The 22,300-nt window shown below is 29.9% G+C and overlaps 2 protein-coding genes across 2 annotated transcripts; both read right to left on the reverse strand.

Annotated features, from left to right (window-relative positions):
• Window positions 1-20,025: 20,025 nt before the first annotated feature.
• LOC145592054 (protein FAR1-RELATED SEQUENCE 9-like) lies at window positions 20,026-21,288 on the reverse strand. The gene is made up of 4 exons (XM_081648520.1): window positions 20,554-21,288; window positions 20,336-20,481; window positions 20,219-20,233; window positions 20,026-20,092 (listed from the first exon to the last, which is right to left on the reverse strand). Exons 1-4 carry the CDS (start codon window positions 21,286-21,288, stop codon window positions 20,026-20,028), a joined length of 963 nt encoding a protein of 320 aa, XP_081504646.1.
• A 60-nt stretch (window positions 21,289-21,348) lies between these two features.
• Window positions 21,349-22,032, reverse strand: LOC145592055 (protein FAR1-RELATED SEQUENCE 5-like). The gene has a single exon (XM_081648521.1). It carries the CDS (start codon window positions 22,030-22,032, stop codon window positions 21,349-21,351), a length of 684 nt encoding a protein of 227 aa, XP_081504647.1.
• Between the last annotated feature and the right edge of the window lie 268 nt (window positions 22,033-22,300).

A 22,300-nucleotide genomic window follows, 5' to 3' on the forward strand; every position in this document is an offset into this window, starting at 1 on the left:
TATTGCGAGATTCTTAAGTAGTTTTCTGCGCGAGTTCTCCATTAAAGTCGATTGTTTTGCAGCATAAAGATACTTTTATTAAAAAAATAATATGTGGTTGGGAGGGGATTGCATGACAGATGAAAAGGTTACCCTTTTATTTTTCTTTGAAACTTGACCTGACCCCACAAGCTGATTACTAAGTAACAAAGTAACAAGTGGCTCTCCCATATCTTCTTCTTTTCTTTTTTATTTCCCACATGACCCCCACCCTTTTTCAATTAATACTAGTCTACCACACAAAATAGGGGTTTAATTTTAAAATGTACTCCAGGGCATTTAATTTTTAAAATGTACTCCATTAAAAATATAAGTTAGTATTTATAAGAATATTAAATTTCCAAATATTATGAGAAAAATCATAATACTTTAATCATAATGAACATTTGTGTTAAAACCGCGATGCGATATGCGACAAGCACATTGTAATACCCCGTATTTTTATACATATTTTTCTAATTAATTAATTAATTATTATTTCATAAAAAGGGTATTTTAGTAAATTAACTTACTATTTGAATTTTGGAGTCAAAATGATATTTGAATTTTGGCGCCAAAAATATTTTGAAACCTAATTATTATTTTTAGATTTTGGATAAGATTTATTATCCATTTATTTTATTTTAAAAACTTGATTATTTATATATTTTGGATATTTAAAGCAAAAACTATATGTTATTAATTATTTTAAAAGGTCCAAAAATTCCCTTGATGTAGCTGAGAATTTCGGATTTTCTATGTATAGAAAATCTAATTTTCTTTATTTTATTGGTGAATAATTGGTATTTATTAATTGTTTAATACAATAAATATTATTTACACAATTATTTTTAAAGCCTAAAATCTAGGAAAAACCTTCCCTAAATACAACTACATGGTCCGAAAATTTGGAGCTATGGAAGCTCAAAATTTTCGACCACTTGGTTGGATTTTTGAGGGATTTATTTTGGAAAATTGTATTTTTGATTATCTCCCTAAAATCTCTTTTTTCCTTAATTCTATTTTTCCATCTCCTAAATATTTGACCATCTTATTCTCCTACCTTATATTTCCCTTGATTATTCCACAAGTAATCTCCCTTACCATATTAATTTCCATGACAACACTCCTTCCATATTTTTATTATGCACAATCACCTTAATATCAAAACTTTCCATATTTCTTTATTCACTTCTCCAAGTAATTCCTAAACTATTCATGCCATAATTCTTCCTACATTTTCCTACTATAATTCATGCCTATGGTAGCCTATAAATCCCTTTATTTCATGACCAAACACTCACAAAAATTCTCCTAATTCTCTCTTAAATTCTCTTTTCTAATTCTCTTTTTTTCTTTTACTTTTCTCCTCCTTTTGGTGCGCCACCACCACCGAGTACCACCTCCACCCACGGCTGCCACTTGCAGCCGCCGCCAGTCACCGACCACCATAACCAGCCGCGACAACCACCTACTGCCACCACTTCTTCCTTCTCTTTTCCTTTGGTTTTTTTTTACCTTTTCTTCTTCTCTTCTCTTATTTAAATAATTATTATTATTATGGGGGATTTATAAAAATTATTATGACTAGTTTTAATTAAATAAAATCAGATTTTTAATGATGTTTATGAGAAAATAATTTAAAATGTTCATGTACATATAGTTGGGGGTTTCTAATTTGATTGTTGTGATTATTTGTTAACCTTACATTAATTAAGGTTATATTTATTTGTAGGGTGCGTTCAATCAAGGTTCTTGAGGTTCTTTTTGTGTGGTTTTGCTGGCAAGGATCGAGGTACGTTTAGGTGGCTAGATACTTTTGAAAGTGATTGGCTTGAATAACATATTTTATATGATTTTTATTGGTGATTGAATTAAATTAATTTGAATTATGATTTATGAAATAAAGAATGATTTTTAATAAATTGATCTTGATATTATGTCTTGAATGATTTTTCATAGAGTTATAATTTATGAAATAAAAGTATGTTTAAATGATTGGTTTTAATAAATAAATTGAGGATTGGTTTTATATCATGTTTTGATTAATTAAAATTATGTTTTAAAGGTTTGATTTTGAAAGCATGTAGAATTAAATAAAAAGGAGTTTGAATTATATTGAAAGTATTGAAAAGGATTTATTGAATTATAGAATTGTTATTATTAAAGCTTTATAAGCATGTTAGTAATCCCACTGTGCGGATTTGGTTTGATAAGAATTTGGACTTTGTATGACCAAGTCTTTCCTAAAGAATAGCCTTGTAAGATAAGGAGACTAGCTTGGGGGTGTGCACACTTGGGCGAGGAATTGGATTTAAAAAGGAATTGGTTTTAATAATTATTATTAAGTTATTGGAATGGTTTGAAATATTGGAATTGGTTTTGAATCATGAATTGGAATTATTGGATTAATCATTGGAATTGATTTTAAAAGCATGTTTGCTAATAAATTAAGTTTAATTATCTTGCACTTATTGTACTTAGCGTATTTTGCTAATTCGTATTTCCTATTTATTTTGGTTCGCCCTGTTTACCTTAATGGTAAGTAGTGTTGACTAATTTCAGGTGAAGTCAATATGTGAGCATATGGAGTCCCGGGAATGTTTGCATCTAGATTAGGAATGTTGGTCTTTGTCTTTATTTTGAGTACTCATGACAATGGTTACTATTTATAGTTTTATTAATAAAACAGTATTGAAGTTTTCGCTGCAAAGTATTGGTTTTGTTTAGTAAGTCTGGTAGCCTTGTGTAATCACGCGGAGGTAGTATGTCTAAGTCTATCTCTATGGTATAATTATACGTACTATACTAGTATTTCTGTAGATGGAGATTTGGGGGTATTACACGCATCAATTCCAATACCGAATTATGCGACCGTTTTCGCGATCACGACCGAAACAACATTTTCGAACCATGATGACTACTGTTCGGGTTATGAGTGTATCTTCTCAATCTATTAACACAATTAGCAATATTAGGTCTAGTTTAGTTCATAAGAAACATAACACTACTAATAGTTCTAGCATATCAGGCTGATGAATGGGATCACCTTTATGTTTCTTTAGGTGGAAACTTAGGTCAAACTTTATAAGAAGTTTTTCAATATAGTGTGATTGATTAAGATAGATGCCATTTGGAGTCCTTTTGATTTTTATTCCTAAAATCACATCTACCTCACCCATGTCTTTCATTTCAAAATCCAAACGTAGAAATTCTTTTGTCTATTTACTCTATCCAAGTTAGTCTCAAAAATAAACATATCATCTACATAAAGACAAATAATCACACAACCACGTCTATCATGCTTAGAATAAACACAAGAATCACATTCATTAACATATAAACGATTACCGGTCATAATCTTGTCAATTTTATTATGCCATTGATTTGGAGCTTGCTTTTGCCCATAATGACTTGACTAACTTACATACCATGTTTCCTTAGCCCCGAAAAACGAACCCTTCTGGTTGGACCATGTAAATCTCCACAATCAAGTTACCATTCAGAAATGCAATTTTGATATCCACTTGGTGTTTAATAAGATAAAAAATGCAAGCAAGAGTAATCAAAGTCCTAATCGTTGCAATTTTAGTGACAGAGGAGTAAGTATTAAATTACCCAATGCCATGTTTTTGAGTAAAACCCCTTACTACTATTCTAGCCTTATCCTTGTCTATGGATTCATTGGGTTTTAGGTAAATTAACAGAACTACTAGTATGTAATTCATTATCATTAGAAGGTGAAAATTCTATAATCTCAATCTTCAAAAAAGGCACCACAATTTGCTTACGTGGCGAAATTTGATTGGCACGTATTTAGTATTTTGGTTTTCTTTTTGAATTATTTCTAATGTCTATAATGTACTAAAATTGTATTTATATTATGTATTTTTTATTCTGAAACAATTATATTATGTATTCTTTTTAATACATTTAATTTTTTTTATTTACATAATTATAAATTAGAAAATCTATTTTTAAAAAACTAATTAGTTTTCGAAATTTAATTATAATTAAAAATCACAAAATTAAAATTGCTCATCATTGTTCTTCAATGTTCATCAATGGTCTTCGTTCATGTCATAGATTAGCCACTGCACCCATTCCCAAAATTATTGTTAATTGTCAATTCGTAAATAAATTGTGTTGCTCTGTTCGTTTTTTTTTTCCAGTAAATTAAATGAATTTTTTCATTATTTCAGTTTTGAATTTAGGTTTTTGTTTATAAAAAATCTTAAAAATAATCTCATTTTAAAGTTTTTGTTAAGGAAGAATTACCCGCATATGTGTTTTGCAATATCACAATGGTCGGAGGCATAGTGATTTAGGTTGAATGATTAGCGTTCTTCCGACTGTGTAATCGGGAAGGCGACCATTTTTTTTTCTTTTCGAATCCCATTAGTTTGATTCCGTAAAAATTAATTAATTTTTCGCGAACTTGTTTGTGGATTAGGTAATGACCTAAACTACTTTAGGTCATTACATAAGAAAAGAGGGTCTTATATATTCTGTTTGTTTTTAAGGCATTTACCTATGTTTACTTTGGGCATTATCTTAAAATATATTACGACGTAATTATATAAATAATATGTAGATTTTTTTAAGAATATATATATAACATAAAAGCACAATCAATCCACAATTATTCAAACGTTATTTATGGAGTCTTAAGATTGTAGTTTTAGTTACTTCCATTTAGATATATTGTTAAATATATTATATATATCTTTGTAAATGTAACTTAGTTATGCGTATTTTTTTCCTTCCTAGTTTATAGCTTTTGATTTGTATAACTGTAAATTAGTTGGTTATAGAAAATATTTTTCTAGTTTATAGCTTTGACCTTCTTGATTGTAGCCATCAATTAAGCTACAATTTTGTATATAATTATGAATCAATAAAACTAATTTTCATTTACAAAAATATATACAATATATATTACATGCAATATATTTAACACTTTCATACACTTTCATACATAAATTATAGTGGTTTATTGACGGAAAGTATATCAATTATTATCTTAAGAATTTTGTTTTATTTTTTGAAAAAAATTATCCTAAGATTTTTTTTTTATTATTATTATTACCGAAATTTATCCTACTAAAAATATCAATTATTATCTTACAATTTATTTTAAATACTATAATTACCAAAATTATACCTATTTAATGTATCAGTTATTATCCTAAAATTTGTTTAATAATGTAATTAACAAAATTTATCCAATTTTAAATTTTAAATTATATATATATATATATATATATATATATATATATATATATATATATATATATATATATATATATATATATATATATATATATATATATATATATATATATATATATATATATAGGACCAGGTTAACCAATTGTAAAATAGGAACTAAGAACAGATCTGGACCGTTAGATGAAAGAGTAGAGGCGCGCGATCTAACGGCCCAAATTTGTTCAGACAAATTAAATGGGCAAGAAATTTCAGGCGCCATTTTCTCTCTCTTCTCTCTCTCTCCACTCTCTCTCTACTCTCGCACTAGTTTCGCCATTTTCAACTGCTCAAGAGCTCGAAAACCGCCATAACCGTCAACAAAACTGCTCAATTTCACTATATAATCACAATTTTAACTTTTATTGTATACATATTTCATTTTCGGAACAAAAATTTTCGAAAATTGGCAAAAATTGGTGAATATTAGGTATTATATCAAAACTTCAATGTTCATACTTTTTCGTCAAGAAAACTTCTCAATTTCACTTATATTAGTGTTTTTTTGCTTGATTATGTTAAATTTGAAGTAGCAGAAGTTGAATCAGAGTACTTGAAAGTTCAATTTTGGTGTTTTTAAGTTCGATTTCTTCATAACCAGGTATTTTCACAATTTACTTTGTTTTTGTTCAAATTATGTTTGATTTTATTATTGTTTCTGTTTAAATTTTTTCTAATTTAGCTTAAAATCGACATGCATGAGAAAGTAATTCGAAATTGACTCAAAGAATTCTTTATACATTTATTTTTTTACGAATTATTACATGAATTTATATCAGGTTAATTTTATAAATTTTGGTATAAAATTATAACAAAGTTTTTTTGAAACAATATTCAAAAAACTTTAGGTCTGTTTATATTTATGAACTTAAGTAATTTTACTTCAATTGCTACTAATTTAGAATAATTTTGGTTAATTTATGAGTAATTGTTAATAATAGTTAAAAGAAATCAAATAAAAGTTGATAAAAAATAATTTAAAGTCAAGAAAATACAATCATATATTTGGAGTAGTTTGTTTAGAATTTCTATAGTAAAATTTGATAGTTAGATTGTTTGTTTATAATTTGATAGTTAGATTGTTAGGTATAATTTGATAGTTAGATTGTTTGATTTTAAGTTGTCCAATATGTTATCATTGTGAACCATGGTTTCCCTGGCTTTCTCCTACTTTGCTACATTTGCTGTGTCACCTGTTGTTGCTATGGTCTTCATGCTCTGCTGTTTGCAGTTATAAATGTTGCTACAGAGTTCTTAGTTAAAAGAAATCAAATAAAAGTTGATAAAAAATAATTCAAAGTAAACAAAATAAAATCGTATGTTTTGAATAGTTTGTTTTGAGTTCCTATAGTTTTCAGTGGATTATTTTTACAAGTAGATAGAAATAGACTAAAAGTAACTTTAAATTGATCTAAGCTATTATGGCTTGTGTATAAATCAATAAATTGATGTGACTTTTGTATTATGGCTTGTGTAAAACATATTAAAAAAGATGATGATCCTTACTTATTACATTACCATATAGTTTGAAAGTATGATAAATTTTTGTTTTGAATTCGAAACATACTAAAATGACAAAAACTACAAAGAAAAAAGCTACTGCAGCAAAGAAAATTCTTACAACAAAGAAGGCTGCTACAAGTAAAAAAGCTACTGCAGCAAAGAAATCTCCTGCAGCCAAGAAAGTTTCTGGTGCACAGAAGGTTGCTGCAAGTAAAAAAGCTACTGCAGCCAAGAATTCTCTTGCAGCCAAAATGACTCCTACAGCCAAGAAAGTTCCTGTTGCATAGAAGAAAACTCCAAAGAAAGCAGCAAATACTCAATCTCCAATTAAAGGTATAAAATATTGAAATACAATAATTATTTGATAAAGTAAATAGAAACACTTATAAAGTAAAGCATTTATCATTATAAGTCTATGTTACAAATTTAATGATGCATAATATTACATGATTGAATATAAAAGTAAATGGTTAGTTTAATAAAGTAAACAAAAAAACTTATAAAATAAATATATATGTTTTAAAAGTTCTTTAACATGTGTATACTTATAAACTAATTGTGCAAACTAACTGTATTAGGTACTAAGCTTCAAAGGATTTTAAAGAAGTAAATATTGATAAAGAGAAGGATTAATGAACTAGAAGCTTCAAAAGGTTCACAAAAGTTTATTAAATTAGAATCTAAAGTTAGATTCATATGTTATGCATTAAATTTATAAAGTAAAGGAATCTATTACTCCAAGGTATAAATCTGAAAGTAAATGATTCATTCTATAAAGTAAATAGAAACTATTATAAAGTAAACTATTTACCTTTATAAAGTAAATGATTCATTCTATGATGTCAATATAAATATTATGATGCATAATAATACATGATTGATCATAAAAGTAACTGATAAGTTTAATAAAGTTAATAACAATGCTTATAAAGTAAATATATATGTTTTGAAAGCTATTTAACATGTTTTATATGCTGTGAAGTAGATTGTTTGTTCTTGAATATTATATTTTAAGAGTATATGTTTTAATTTCTTATACTTTAACAAATTGTAAGAACAAAGAGAAGGATAAAATCTGAAGTTAAAGATAGCAATTATGAACCAGAAGAAGATCCAAATGAGGATTATGAAGAATCATCAGAACAAGACAGAAAAAAGGGAAAAGCTCACTTAAAGACGAAAATGAAGCTTGATTTTTCTGATAAGGAAGTACATGAAGTTATTTAGGTTAAAGATGGAGGGGATGATGATGATGTAACCTGGAAATTAAGAAAACACACTGCAGACCAAATGTAGTTTTTGATTTGATCAAAGATTTCAGTGAGGAACAAAAATCAGATGTAATAAGTATTGGTTTTGGAGGGTTTCTTAAACTGAATTTGACAAGAATTTCAACAAAGATGCTTCCATGGCTTTGTCATCATTTCAATGAAAACAGCTGTACGTTCAAGATTGACATGGTGAAGGAGTTTTCTGTTAGTTCCTATAATGTTGAAGATATTTTCTTGCTTCCACATGTAACTGAGAACAAGGTGACTTTTCAGTTAAGGAAGCAACCTATAGTAAACATCTTGATTCAAAAGGAATGGAAAAAGAAACTAGGAATTCCAGAAGGTGATGACATCTTTGTGAATAATTTGGAGAACAAAATAAAGACTCTGAAGGAAGGCGGGGAGGATTTTAAAAGATTCTTTGTGATATATGTGTGCAGCACATTCTTGGCCCCTGTTGCAAACAGAGTGATTGATTACAAGATAATCAACTATGCAGACAATGTGAAAGAGATACATAACCAGGATTGGTGTGGTTATGTTATGAATAATCTGTGCAAAGCAGTGGGGAGCTTCAAAAACAACAAACACAAAGAATCAAGATCAGGAATCGGTGGATGTTTCCTGATTCTTCAACTTGTTTACTTTCATCATGTTGCATTCAGAGGGCAGCCTGAACTAAACACACTGCCATTGATCAAGCACTGGTCAGATGACAGAGTCAAAGAAAGAATTGCAAGTGAAGCAAAGACATCTTTTGGTCAAGGAGAACTCCAAAAGGATGTCTATCCAGTTCGTAGAAGAGTAGGTCAACACGCATTCTTGGGAATGTAATTGAGAATGCTTATAGAAACTTTACTGACAGAGAGAGAAGATTAGTGTCATTCAACCTACCAGAAGGTATCATGACAGATAGTGAAATACATGATTCTGCAAAAAATGTGAGTAATTTTTTATAAGTTACATTGATTTCTTGTGTTTACTTTAAAATAAAATATATTTACTTTTATATCATGTTTGTTTACTTTTATTATATTTAATTGCTCTGCTTCTAGAAGTAATAATGTTTAATAAATCATAAACTTTAAGTAAATAATGTACACTTAAAAGTAAACAAATTAACTTAAAAAGTAAATATTATTTATGTTCAAAAAATAATGTAATAGTAAATTTTTGTTATTCATTTTGTAGGAAATTGAATAAGAACTGCATTTGTTGGCTAGAGATTCAACACTCTTTGCAATGTTACATGCTGAGCGTATAACTTGCTTAACAAACAAGATGAAAAAGCAACAAATGGATGTGTCTACATCAAATTCTGAACTGGTTTCAGAAACACAAAGGCTAATGGAAGATTCTAAAGTACAAAGGGCTATGGATGAAATAGTCAGGCTTTATGATGATTTAAGAGATGTATCTAGTGTGTTTCTGTCAACATGGGAGGAGCAACATAAAAATTCTGAAACTGATCCTGAAACTAATCAAGAGGATGCAGGTGATCCTAAAACTATCAATCTGAATGATGACCAAGAGGAGGATGAAAACAAAGAGGAGGAGGAAGAAGAGGAGGAGGAAGAAGAGGAGGATGACAAAGAGGAAAAAGAAAACAAAGAGGAGGAGGAGGAAGAATAGGAGGAGGAGGAAAAAGAGGAGGATGACAAAAAAGAAGAGGAGGTGGAAGAAGAGGAGGAGGATGAAGACAAGAAAGAGGAGGAGGAAAAGGAGGAGGATGACGAGAAAGAGGAGGAGGAAAAGGAGGAAAAGGAGGAAAAGGAGGAGGATGACAAGAAAGAGGAGGAGGAACAGGAAAATGAACCAGAGAAGGAACAGAAAAAGGAAGATGAAAAGTAGAGAGAAAAACAAGAGAAGGAGCCTGATAACCAGGCCGTTGATGCTGATCTTAGTAATGTAATAAGTTCAGTCACTGAGAGTATCCTAAAGGATACCCCTGTTGCAGAAAACCAGCAAACACTTATCGAGAAAGCAATAGAAAAAACAATTGAAAGTAAGTTGTTAACTTAAGTAAATATTAATAAATCCATAGTGGATAGTGTATGATTCTTTTGAAATTAAATCTGATATTTTATTTCAGGTGATGTTGATAAACAACTTGTGCCAGAAACAAACATTGTGTTTAAGGACATTCACCAAGAGATAGTTTCAAAAGTTAAAATCAATTTAGATTGTGGAGAAAAAGATGTTGAAATTGAATTAGTTTCAAAGACAATGAAAGGCAACAAATCAAGAATGAATGAAATGCCAGAGTTGTACCAAGTAGTGGCTGATTATTGCTTTGTGAAGTACAGTCTATTCAAAAAGTAAGTTATACTTTTTTTTTTCTAATTTTAAAAATATTCTATCTACTTTAGTTAATATTTAATATACTTTAAATAATAATTTATATATTTACTATAAAATTTAAATGTGAACAGTGAAGAGATTGTGAAGTTTGAAGGATTTCTCATGGTAACTAGAGATGACACAACATCCCTAGCTCCAACAGTGCCCCCTCAAATGATAAAATCCAATGTAGTTCAATGTTGGTCATTTCTTATGAATGATTCTCGATTGAAAGAAGATCCATCATGCTTTTTCTTTGGTGATGACCACAATGTAAGAATTAAATTAAATGTGTAGCTAAATTCATAATTAAATGTGTATGATGTAACTAAGTAATATGTTTTATGTCTTCATTAATAAACAGAGACCTCTAGAGCTGTCTCTCATGTCACAAGATGCTTCTCAGACAACAAATACAAAAAACCAGAAGTCTCCTTCAGTACACACAACAGAATTGAATCAAGCATGGTATGATTGGATGTGCCTCTATAATGCGCAGGAGAAAATTATGACAGCTCAGTTGGTGTGTTTTATTATTCAAGTTAATTAAACGACATTCTAGGGCATTATGATTTTGAATTTGTGTACTAATAAGTGTAATTTCATTGACAGATCTTTGTACCAATCTGTCACAGTAATCACTATAGTTTGATAGTGGTTAACTTTTTGAAACAATCCATTCAATACTTAGATAACAGGTAGTATGATGAGAAAGATAAGTCTTTCTACAGAATTCTTGGATCTATTGTGGTAAGATTTTTTTGATATATAAAAAGTAAATTATTAAAGTAAATAACACTACTATTAAAGTAAATGAATTTGTATTAAAAGTATACATTATAATGTTTGTAAAAAAAAATATAAAATATAAAGTAAAAGATGTTCTGATTAAAGTAAATCATATGTTTATTAAAGTAAATGAATACGTATTAAAAGTATACATTATAATTCCTGTAAAAAAATAAGATAAAATATAGAGTAAAAGATATTCTGATTAAAGTAAATCAGATATTTATTAAATTAATCTATACTATAAATTTGGTTTTACTTATATATATTGCTTTACAAATGTTATAGGTGGAGGAAATATCAAACTTTCCGAAGAGAATTAATCATGAAATAGCTGATGAAATACTAGAATATGAATTTGATGAAGTTAACTTCAAGTGGAAGACACCAAGATATACACTTTACTGTGGTGTTTTTGCAATGATCCATATGCTCTGTTTTTCTGGAGACACTTTCGATTCTAACCTTGAATTAGCAAATAGGAGAAAGGTGTATCGTGCAGTAATCTGTGCTGCTATTGCTTTGGCAGATATAAACACCAAAAGAAGACAACTTGTGAAAAAAGTTTCAAGGTTCAGAAAAGTTAGGAAACTTGAGAAAGAGAAAGGGGTGGAAGATATGATATGTGTTTCTGATTTCTTGAAGAAACAAAGGGAAGTAATGGAGAACATGAGCTTGAAATGTCACCAAGTGATTGACTACTTAGAAATCAATGATGATGAACACTTTCTAAACAAGAGGTATGTTTTATCCTCAAAAAAAAAAAAAAAAAAAAAAAAAAAAAATTTCTTGTTGCATTAGATATAAATTTGATTGGCATAAGTTTAACTTTGAATATAATTCAACAATACAGCAAAGTAGTAGGCTGGTTTATAGATTCAATTGAAATAGTAAGGGAAGATTGTAACGCTTTGCTCAATGAATGGAAAGTTTCGAGTAATCTGATCAATGCTTGGGCAAACCACCTCAATAACAATGAAATGCAAAGAGACAGGGCTGAAAATGACTTGATCAGATTCTTCTTTGGATTTGACTTCATGATAAGTTTTTTAGATTTACTTTTATAATATAAAATTATGCATTGAATAAATATTTGAAATAATCTTGGGATTTTTTTTTTGTAACAGGATGCATTAACTATGTGTTTGAATGCTCATGGGAAAAAGGGAGTAATAAGTCTCCAAAAACTATGGATGGATTGGAACAGTTCAAAATCATTGGACATGGATGCAGCTCAATGTGTAAGACATAATAAATATTTAAAGTAGAACAATATATGTTTAAAGTAATAAAAAATAGCTTTAAAGTATGCAGCTGAATGTGTAAGACATAGAGTAAATATTTAAAGTAGAACAATATATGTTTAAAGTAATATAAAACAGCTTTAAAGTAAACATGTGTCGAAAAAACCTGTGTGCAGGTATTTATTCCTCTGAAGAAGGAAGATCATTATTTTCTTGCCGTCATAAACTTCAAAGATGAAACAATTGATCATCTGGACATCACTTTGTACTAGACCAACGAAGAATATGAGCCTATACAGAGTTTTATCTTAGAAACGGTAAAGCATCAATAGCTTAAAAGAGTGTCTTTAAATTCATTTTTCAATGTCTCATATTACATTAATATTCATTGCATTGCAGGTCATACAAGTGCAGAAGTTGTTTAAAAAAAGAAAGCATCCATACACTACTAGAAAATCCATGTTTTTAGGACGCTTTTATAGCTTTTTTTCGACGCTAAAAAGCTTCGAAAATTTCTTTCTCGACGCTTCAAAAAAGTGTCGAAAAATAGTGTGTCGAGAAAATTCGGTGTCATTAAAAAGCGTCGCAAATCTCGACGCTTTTTTGTGTCCAAATTTTTATATGGAGCGTCGAAATTTGCAATAGTTGGCGCACTTTCTCAACTTTAGTGACGCTTTTTTGTGTCTACAATCTTTAATCTGGCAACGCTTTTTAGTGTCCAGAGCTTTAAATATTTGATTTTTTTTTATATTTTTTGCGACGCTTTTTTTGTCCATATTTTCTAAGGTTGGGATGCTTTCTCTTGTCTATATTTTAAAAAATATCTAGAATATATTTACTAAATATATATATATATATATATATATATATATATATATATATATATATATATATATATATATATATATATATATATATATATATATATATATATATATTTCACACTGAAAATTAGGCCTTTTTTTATTTTTTTTTTATTTTTTTTAATTGCATATAAATATATTATAATATATGTACAATATCTCATAGTAATGAGTGTTATTACAACAAATATAATTCCAACTTATACTTCATTTGTAACTAGTTGTAGACTTGTAGTGGAACAAATTTTGAGACATCGATAGTAAATCTTTACATAGCTAAAAAATATCCTTCTTCTGTTCTTGTAATCTTACACTGTTAGATGTCAGCTCTTTTATATTGCTTCTCAGTATTCATACATGGATGTCCACATAATCTGTTAATCCTGCACAACAGTTCAACATTTTCATCAAGACATCACCAAAATAATCTAAATACAATAATAGACCAAAATTAGTAACACCAGGGCGCCATAGAGAATACATTCTCCGAAAACCATTTTCCACCTAATCAAACCAAAATCACAGTCTAACTTTCAAAACCAATTACAGGGTAGAAAACTTTCCAAAAGTATCACGACATCCATATAATCAAAAGACAAGCTAAGACATCATATCCAAAAATAAAACACCCAAACCAGCAATAAGCATGAAATAAGGATAATATGCACCAAAACATGGACTTACAAACCAAAAGCTGAACCAAGCATCAGATTAGCTCTTGGCATCAGGCAGCTGGGAGCATTTTTGCAACAAATTTGCTACCCTTTTCACTCTCAATATTCTTTTGCCTTCATGGGAATACCAAAATGCTACAAATCAGCTCAGATAAGTAATAATTAATAACAGAAGCAACAATAGATACGTACCTCCAACACCCAACCTTTTGCCTAGTCACATGCCATGAGGTTGCCAGTGTGGCTGCTATGTCAGCAAGACAAGAGAGTAGGGAGATCAGGTAGGCTGTAGGCACCAAATTAAATTAGCACAAAAACAGTAAGTGGAGAAAAAACTTCTTCAAACCCTCTTAATCACAGTTCGTAATACATCTTGAAAAATGGAATTAGTTTGCAAAATTAATTCCTTGATTAAGACGCAAATGAGAATTCAATTGAAATCAAAAAATAAAAAATTTAACTCTCCCTAATTTATCTCTGACAAACATGAAAGATCTCTTTGATTACACAAAGGTGTGTCATATTGCAAAGAGCCAGGGATTAAGACCCAATTAAGGTTTTGGTTCTTAGACTAGAATTTCCAATTACTATCTAAATAAATATCAACTCGTGAACAAAAAAATTTAAACCCACTAAATTATCGTCACTAGCTAACAATACCAGTTTGTGAGGATAACAAAAGGGGCTGGCATATTGAGTAAGCAAAGAATAAATTAATAGCACTCAGAACAAATTGGAAAAGGCTTTGAAGTTTGAACTGTCATAACAATGCCTACTTATATGGAAAATAGAAAAGGACAAGTTTGAAATTCAAAGTGACATTTCTTTAGCTTTATTCGAATCAATCCTCGCACCTATCCATAGCAATTTCCCACATATTTACCAAGATACACTCTAAATCAACTTCCTTTTATTTGATGCCTACATGACCTTTTCTATTCTTCATCTGGGTACTGAGCTATAATGTAGCTACTAAGATGATACACTTGAAGATTTACAAGAAAGAGAACAAAGTAAATCATAATTTGCAAAAAGTTCATAAATTATCATACTATCAGGCATTAGCAACTACAACAACAGAGTCATATATACACAAAAAGGCATTAGCAACTACAACAACAGAGTCATATATACACAAAAATTTTGCTTAGCATTATTTGCTTTGACTCGGCTCTCTAAATTTTAATGACGGAGAGGACGGGCTATATTAATGTTCAGTGCGACACTATTTTTGTATTGAAATGAGGCAAAGAACCTCCAAATTGTAAGGATAAGCTTTTGACATATTGTAGTTTTCTAATCAATATTTACCAGGAACGAAACTGATTTGAAGCATGTTCCTTTAAGACAAGTAAACAAAATCTAAAAGCATACATGACTGATCTCTCCCTCCTAAATAGTATCATATTGAAAGAAGTATTTGTACATAGTTACATACATACAACAAAAAGCTAGAAGGAACTAGGCTATAACAAACAGAGACAGTAAGAGCAACAATACTAAAATATCAATTTTGAGAATAGTTAGAACTAGCTAGTAAGAGTAAGATCCATCAGATGGTAATTGAACCAATACATGAAAAAACAGAAAGCGCACAACAATTTGATGTGATTAGAGCTCATATGCATGTGAGAAAATTCTTTAGAGTTTAGGTCCTTACAAGGCAAGATATTTTCCATCTTGGCTGGTGGTTAACACCGAAGCAGGCTTTAGAAGCAGTACCTTATAACCAATTCTATTCCAAGTACTCATGTCCCAAACAACAATCATCGGTTTAGTCTTAGCCTTAGCTGTATTTAGACGAATATAATTTTAGTTTACAACTCTAGATAATTTAAGAAAAAATTTCCCAAAAACATAAATAACTCTGCATCACCTAGAAGCTTATTTACCTCTTTGAACAGTGCAAAATAGAAAAGGTTTAGTTCCATCCTTTGAGAAGCAACATAATTCAATCTTTTCATTCTGCACAAGAAACTTACATATCATCAGCCCAAGTTATCAAAAGTCAGCACATATGAATAATTAAGACTAAACCAAAGATGAATTAAATTTAATTAGAACTAATTAAAAAATTAACAAAAAATCAATCAAACCACCAATTAAATACATTCAAAAGGAAGCTATCATTTTAATAACTAATAATGTTCTTTTTGCTTCATTTCTTACTGCTTCACAACTTCTCTTTAGAAATTACTTTTCAATTTCCAATTCAATTGATGGACTCGAAAGTTCTTGTAAATTCACACATGAAATATGGCTATGGTATTTCTTATAACCATAAATATACCCAAATTCAAAAGTAAACCGCAAATGCTCATTAATTCGAATATATAGCTATGCATGTCTATATCCTTAGTTGGTTTTCCCGATTACAAGAACTTTCTTAAAACATAGACATGCCTCAAAGTTTGACACAACAACAAGAACACTCTAGATATATTATATATATTTGTTGTGCCTCCTAAAACATTATTCATGAGAAAACAAACAAGATTATAGTATCTTGCATTTTAATTAATATCTAATCACACCAAAGGAACTTTTAAATAAGATTAAGTATGCCAAATTTGATAGAGAGAGGGCCAAAGAGAGATTGATATTTATCTTGTTGTAATTGGTCTTACAATAAAAATTTTGAGGAACAAACCTTGTATAAACGGATATAATGGTGTGTCTTTAAAGTGATGATTTAACTCTCTCTAACAAAAGTTTTACAACAAAAGACCAAAAACAAAAAAAGAAATTCACGAAGATAAAATGAGTATATCAAATTTTGAAAAATAAAACCTTCGTGTACTCCAAAAATTTTAACAAGGTTCAACAATAGTTATTTGATTAGTGATTAGGATGGGGTTATTGAATTATAATACAAGCTAAGATACAAAAACCCTATCATGAAATACAAATATTAAGAACTAATAAGAAACCTGGATTTAAAAAACAAAGAAATATAAAAGAGAAGAAAATGAAAACAGGAAATTACATTGCTCTTCAAAGAACCTGATTCATTTTCTTATAAAAAAATCCACTCATTGTACTAATCACTTATCAAATTACAAGGGTGTCAAGCTGTTGCATTATACAATGCAAGGAAAATGTCAAACAATATCACACTTATATCCCAAATTCCTAAAACTATTGAAAATTATGTGCTCAATTACAACCAAGTATTCTTGACGGAGAGGTTTAATATTTTACCACTGACAATCATGTTAAAAGAGAATTTGTGGGTCATATTTTTAAGTATAAGATTCACAAGGATGATACATATAATAAACTAGCTAAGACATACTATGCAAATCTTACTGTTAACTACATTCCCACAAATAATTTGATAAGAGATATCAGTTGCTCTTAACTTAGCTTGCTCAATTCATCCTAAAGATCCATTAATTTCATTCAAGAATACAATCAAACTCATAGGAACGAAAATCATAGAACTATTAAAAGAAAAAGCAATATTTTGATTAATTTCATAAAAAAAAAAAAGTGGTAGAAAATCAATTAACAAATGAACTAGATAGGGAGACGATACCTTGGCATAAATCCCCAAAACCCTTGAAAAAAAATGAATTATTTGAAATATTTCAGTAATTACATATTTGAAAACAAAATTAAACAAATAGAAACCCTTAATTACCAATCAAAACATATGATAGATGGGCAAAAAAACCCCCAAAAAATCGATACTCTACATTCTACAGAAGGAGAAGAATATAACCTTAATTTCGTCAAACTTGTTACCTCAATTTGTAGTAGATCTAGAAGTGATGAAAGAGAGATGGGGCTGGAGGTCGAAATCAAAGCAAATTCATATCAGAACAAGGAAATTAAAAAAAAAAATATGATTTGATAGAGGAATTCGAATGATATATTAGCAAAATAACGAACAAATTTATAAATATAAAGAAGATTACTAGAAATTGACGAGCAACGAAAGAAATTTCCACCATTTCAAGCCCAATTCGCTGAACTTTTGCAGTTTTGGGAAGCAAATCAAACTGAATTGAAGAAGTTTTGATGGAATTTGACGAAGAGGTATTCGGTAATTAGGTTTAGGTTGATGGAGAAAGTTCTAGTGTTGAATGAGTAATGTACAGTGGGCGAATTATTTTAATCCAAGTAGCTTCAAATTGAAGCCACGTGCAAGGCATATGACTTTCTAGACGCTTTTCAATGTGAAGACATTATGAAGACCCCAAACAGCGTCGAAAAGACACGGGATATAAATTTATTCATTGACGCCTTAGGCACAGCGTCAACCCAAAAGCATCGAAAAAGCAAGGGAATTGTAGTAGTGATAGGTAAATGATATACTGTCCTACAAGCTGAGAATAATTAAACTACCATTCCAAAAAGAAAAAGAAGAAAATTTCTCAGCAAGCTATCTACTGTTGCATATGAAGGTGTATGATGGTGTTAATGGGATAGGATTGGGAACAATACAAGAGGTAAGTTACCATACTTATTTTTGATGTCTTTAAATTCTATAACTTATCTGAATTACTTAGAGTATAATTAATTTAAACTAACGTCAATCTTTTTTTTTTTACAGGAATTTCAAAGATTGACACACCATCATATAAGAACAGTACTTGACCTACTTCTCAATGATAACAATCAAATGCAACAGAAACTGCCGACAAATGTTAAGGATTGGGAAGAGAAGAAAGAATCTGAACAATTGTAAATGCTTTTAATAGATTTGAATATATCAGACATTAGAGTACTTTAGTAGTATAATATTAATCCAGAACATTTGTTTGAATGTTTAAGTAGTATGTTTGTATGAAGAATACATACTATTGAAGTAGTAGAATTATTCTGTTTGAAAAATGGTGCTGATATAAAAGTAAATAAAAACAGTATTAAAGTAAATAACACTATGTTAAAGGTAAAAGAAAAAAGTTTAGAAAATTAATTCTTTCTGAAATATGGTGTTCGATTTTAAAGTAAACAAATATACTGTTAAAGTATTAGCAAATGGACCAAAAGTAAACTAATTATCATTAAAGTAAAAAAAGAATGAAAGTAGAGGTGCAGATGGCAAAAAAAATCAAGTAAAAAAAGAAAAAAAAAATTCAAATAAAAAACATGATGTTCGATTTTAAGTAAAGGGAATTAGTGTTAAAGTAAAAAGAATGAAGTTAAAAGTAAATGAAATATTAAATAATAAAGTCTTTGTGAGGTGATTGTGGAAGTGGAGGTGGTTGTGAAAGTGGTTGTGAGGTGGTTGTGGAGGTGGTAGGTCAATGCTTGTTTAAAGTAAAAAAAGTACAAATTTCTAAAATATTGTTTATTGGGTGGTCATGCACAACACTATTTTAGTAAGTACGGTTCGGGTTTGGGTCGAGTAAGAATGTGTCAGGTCCACTCGTGTCAAATCAACTGGAGTTAATACCGTAACCTATGTGGGTCAAATTCGGATTGGGTCATGCTTGAGTCAGGTTACATCAGGCTTTACATCTTATGAGGTTTGGGTCGGGTTTAGCTCGGTTTAATAACAGGTCGGGTTGGTTATATTCGAGTCAGGTGAATAGTAGGTTGGGTTTAATTCGGGTTTTCACGGGTTAAAATGGGTTAGGGTCATTCTCGGGTTTGAGTCGGCTTTGGTTCAAGTCAACAATTATCGGGTTAGAATTAGGTCATTCTCAAGTTTTAGTCCGGTTTGGTTCAATTCAATAATTTTCAGGTTATAATCAAGTTGAATCATTTAATTTCCAAGTCAAATCATTATTAAGTTCAAGTCAGCAAGTCAATAATTAATGGGTTACATTTAGGTCGAGTCATCTACACGTCAATTCATGTTCGAGTTCGGGTCTCAAATACTCTAGGACTAAGGGAGTAATACACAATATTATCTTCAATTTTTTAAATAAGGACATTACATAAATCAAACAATTCATACGATATAAAATATCATAAAAGTAAATGAATTATTTCATAAAGTTAATGTATAATAGCTAAAAGTAAATAAAATGAACTTTAATTATGTAGTACAACTACTTAGAGTAAATATAAAAAAATTAGAATAATAAAAATAAAAAAAAAATTATTTGTTCATTAAATCTTGATCTTGATCTTCCAAAACATCTTCAAATTTCCTAGTATTATAATAACTGCACAAAAATAAACATCAGAAATCAATGACAAATTAAAGTAAATAAATTGCAATGTAAAGTAAACAATTTACAACTTAAAGTAAATAGGAAAAATACAAAGGTAATATACCAAAAAAAAAGTACCAAGTATAATAATACCTGCACAAAAATAAAAAGTAAACCAATTTAAATGTTAAAGTAAATAAATAAAAGATTAAAGTAAATGGAACACATTTTAAAGTAAAATACGTGAAGAACTACTTATTTGGACAGTTTCTACTGTCATGTGAAACACCAGATTGCCCACAAGCTCTACAGGTTCTGCCCTTTTTGGAATTTTCTTCAGAAGCTATTTCTTTTGCACTCTTCAACCGCTTTAAACTTCTGGCAGAACCTTTATTAAGACACTGATTTGGAGGTAAGATGTTTAAATCTACTTCATTTGACCCAACCAAAACCTATATATCAGCATCTTTCACCTCTTTTGAAGTAGCTGCATTTTCAGGATTATTCTTTGTCATCATCTGCTCCTCAAATGAAGATAATGTCCTAATAAGCTCAAATAAATCAACCTCAGATTGGTCAGATAAACTCACACAACTGAAGATCTTGGAGCATACATCACTCACCAATTGCTTCTTCTTTTCATACTTAGAAGCATCATCCACAACATCATTTATGGCAGAAGCTTTCTTAAGCACATCTTTTCTCCAACGATTCAAGATATAAGGATCAGGAATTTCACGTATACTCTTGCCTTTCATAATGAACAGAATGTGTCTACATAAGATGCCTTGACTCTCAAACATTTTACATGTACAACTTGACTCATATGTAGCCAAGTCAAAATTTACATCAAAGTTTTTCCTTTTCTCATGATCAACAATAACTGAAAACTCCACATCATCTCCATACAGAGAACTACAACTTTCAACACCACATGAGAAACAGGGTCCCTGGCATTCTTCTTGAAAATCATAAAATATGGCACGAGTATAAACAACAGCAGCGTGCTTTTCCAAATGTAAATGAGTAACCAATTGAGGCTCAGATTTATTAAGCCTGTTCAACTCCTCATGTTCATGCCTTTGAGCATCAAGAGCAGTTTCATAACGAACAAAGAATTTAACACAGGTCACATGGGGGTTTGTAAAATTACAAAAGAAACTGCTTTCACCTTCAGACCTAGAAGTGGAACGCAGTAAGCCACCCATAAATAAGTCCCTAAAATATGTAGGGATCCAAAGATGTTTAATCTTGAACATGTATGCAAATCAATCATGATTAACAAGACCTAATTCCTCCATAACACTGTTCCAGCCATCAACCAATACATGGGGATCAATTTCTCTATCCCAAACTACTGCACTTAGCTTTTTCAAGAAGTCGGTTTCATTACAAAACTGAGTTCCAACCTTTTCAGGTACCTTCCTCATTATGTGCCACATACATAACTTGTGTTTAGTCTTGGTAAAAACCTTTTGTATGGCAATACCCATTGTAGGGTCTTGATCAGTGATTATACAAGAGGGTTCTCTTCCCATACACTTTAAAAAAGTTTGAAATAGCCACACAAAAGATTCTATATCTTCTTTAGATAATAAAGCAGCATAAAATGTAACACATCTCTTATGATTATCAACTCCAGTAAAAGGACAAAAAACCAGTGAATATTTATTTGTATCATAGGTAGAATCAAAAGATAGAGAATCCCCAAACAATTGATAATCTCTTCTACCAGTAGCATCAGCCCAAAAAACACGAGTCAAGTGCCTGCTTTCATCAACACAGTAATCAAAATAATAACCCCCTTTACTGTTTTTCACTTTTTGTTCAAGGTTTTGAATAAACATTGCACCATCAGCATTAGAGATATAAATTTTCAAGTCCCTAGAAAAATTTTTGAAATCATTTTTACTGCCCCTCACATTTTGAAACCCACTACAAAGTTCTTTCATGATCCTATAAGACATAACAACCCCTATATTTAACTTTGAGTTGTCAAAAATAAACTTCTTATGAGAAAAATTTAAACCAACTTCATGTTTAGTAACCTCCCTAGTAATAGGTGTACAAAAAGGGTGAGAATGAGACTCATAAAAACAATAAACCACCAGTACAAAACCTAAATTTTATCTTAGCGGGACATCCAACTCTCTTCACAGTCTTTCTCTTTAAACATGCACCTTCAACTTGTTTACCAGATTTTTTGTTATTTGTCACATA

This window comes from Chenopodium album, chromosome 18 (assembly GCF_948465745.1).
Source record: "Chenopodium album chromosome 18, dcCheAlbu1.1, whole genome shotgun sequence".
In the NCBI taxonomy this organism is placed as follows: Eukaryota; Viridiplantae; Streptophyta; class Magnoliopsida; order Caryophyllales; family Amaranthaceae; genus Chenopodium; species Chenopodium album.

What these genes read in the sequence shown, in the direction of transcription:
- LOC145592054 (XM_081648520.1), bottom strand. Translation starts at nt 21,288, where the DNA reads ATGGGTGGCTTACTGCGTTCCACTTCTAGGTCTGAAGGTGAAAGCAGT. An exon ending in ATGCAGCTACTTCAAAAGAG is followed by an intron (nt 20,482 to 20,553) that starts GTGAAAGATGCT and finishes CCTCCAAATCAG; the next exon opens with TGTCTTAATAAAGGTTCTGC.
- LOC145592055 (XM_081648521.1), bottom strand. Translation starts at nt 22,032, where the DNA reads ATGAAAGAACTTTGTAGTGGGTTTCAAAATGTGAGGGGCAGTAAAAAT.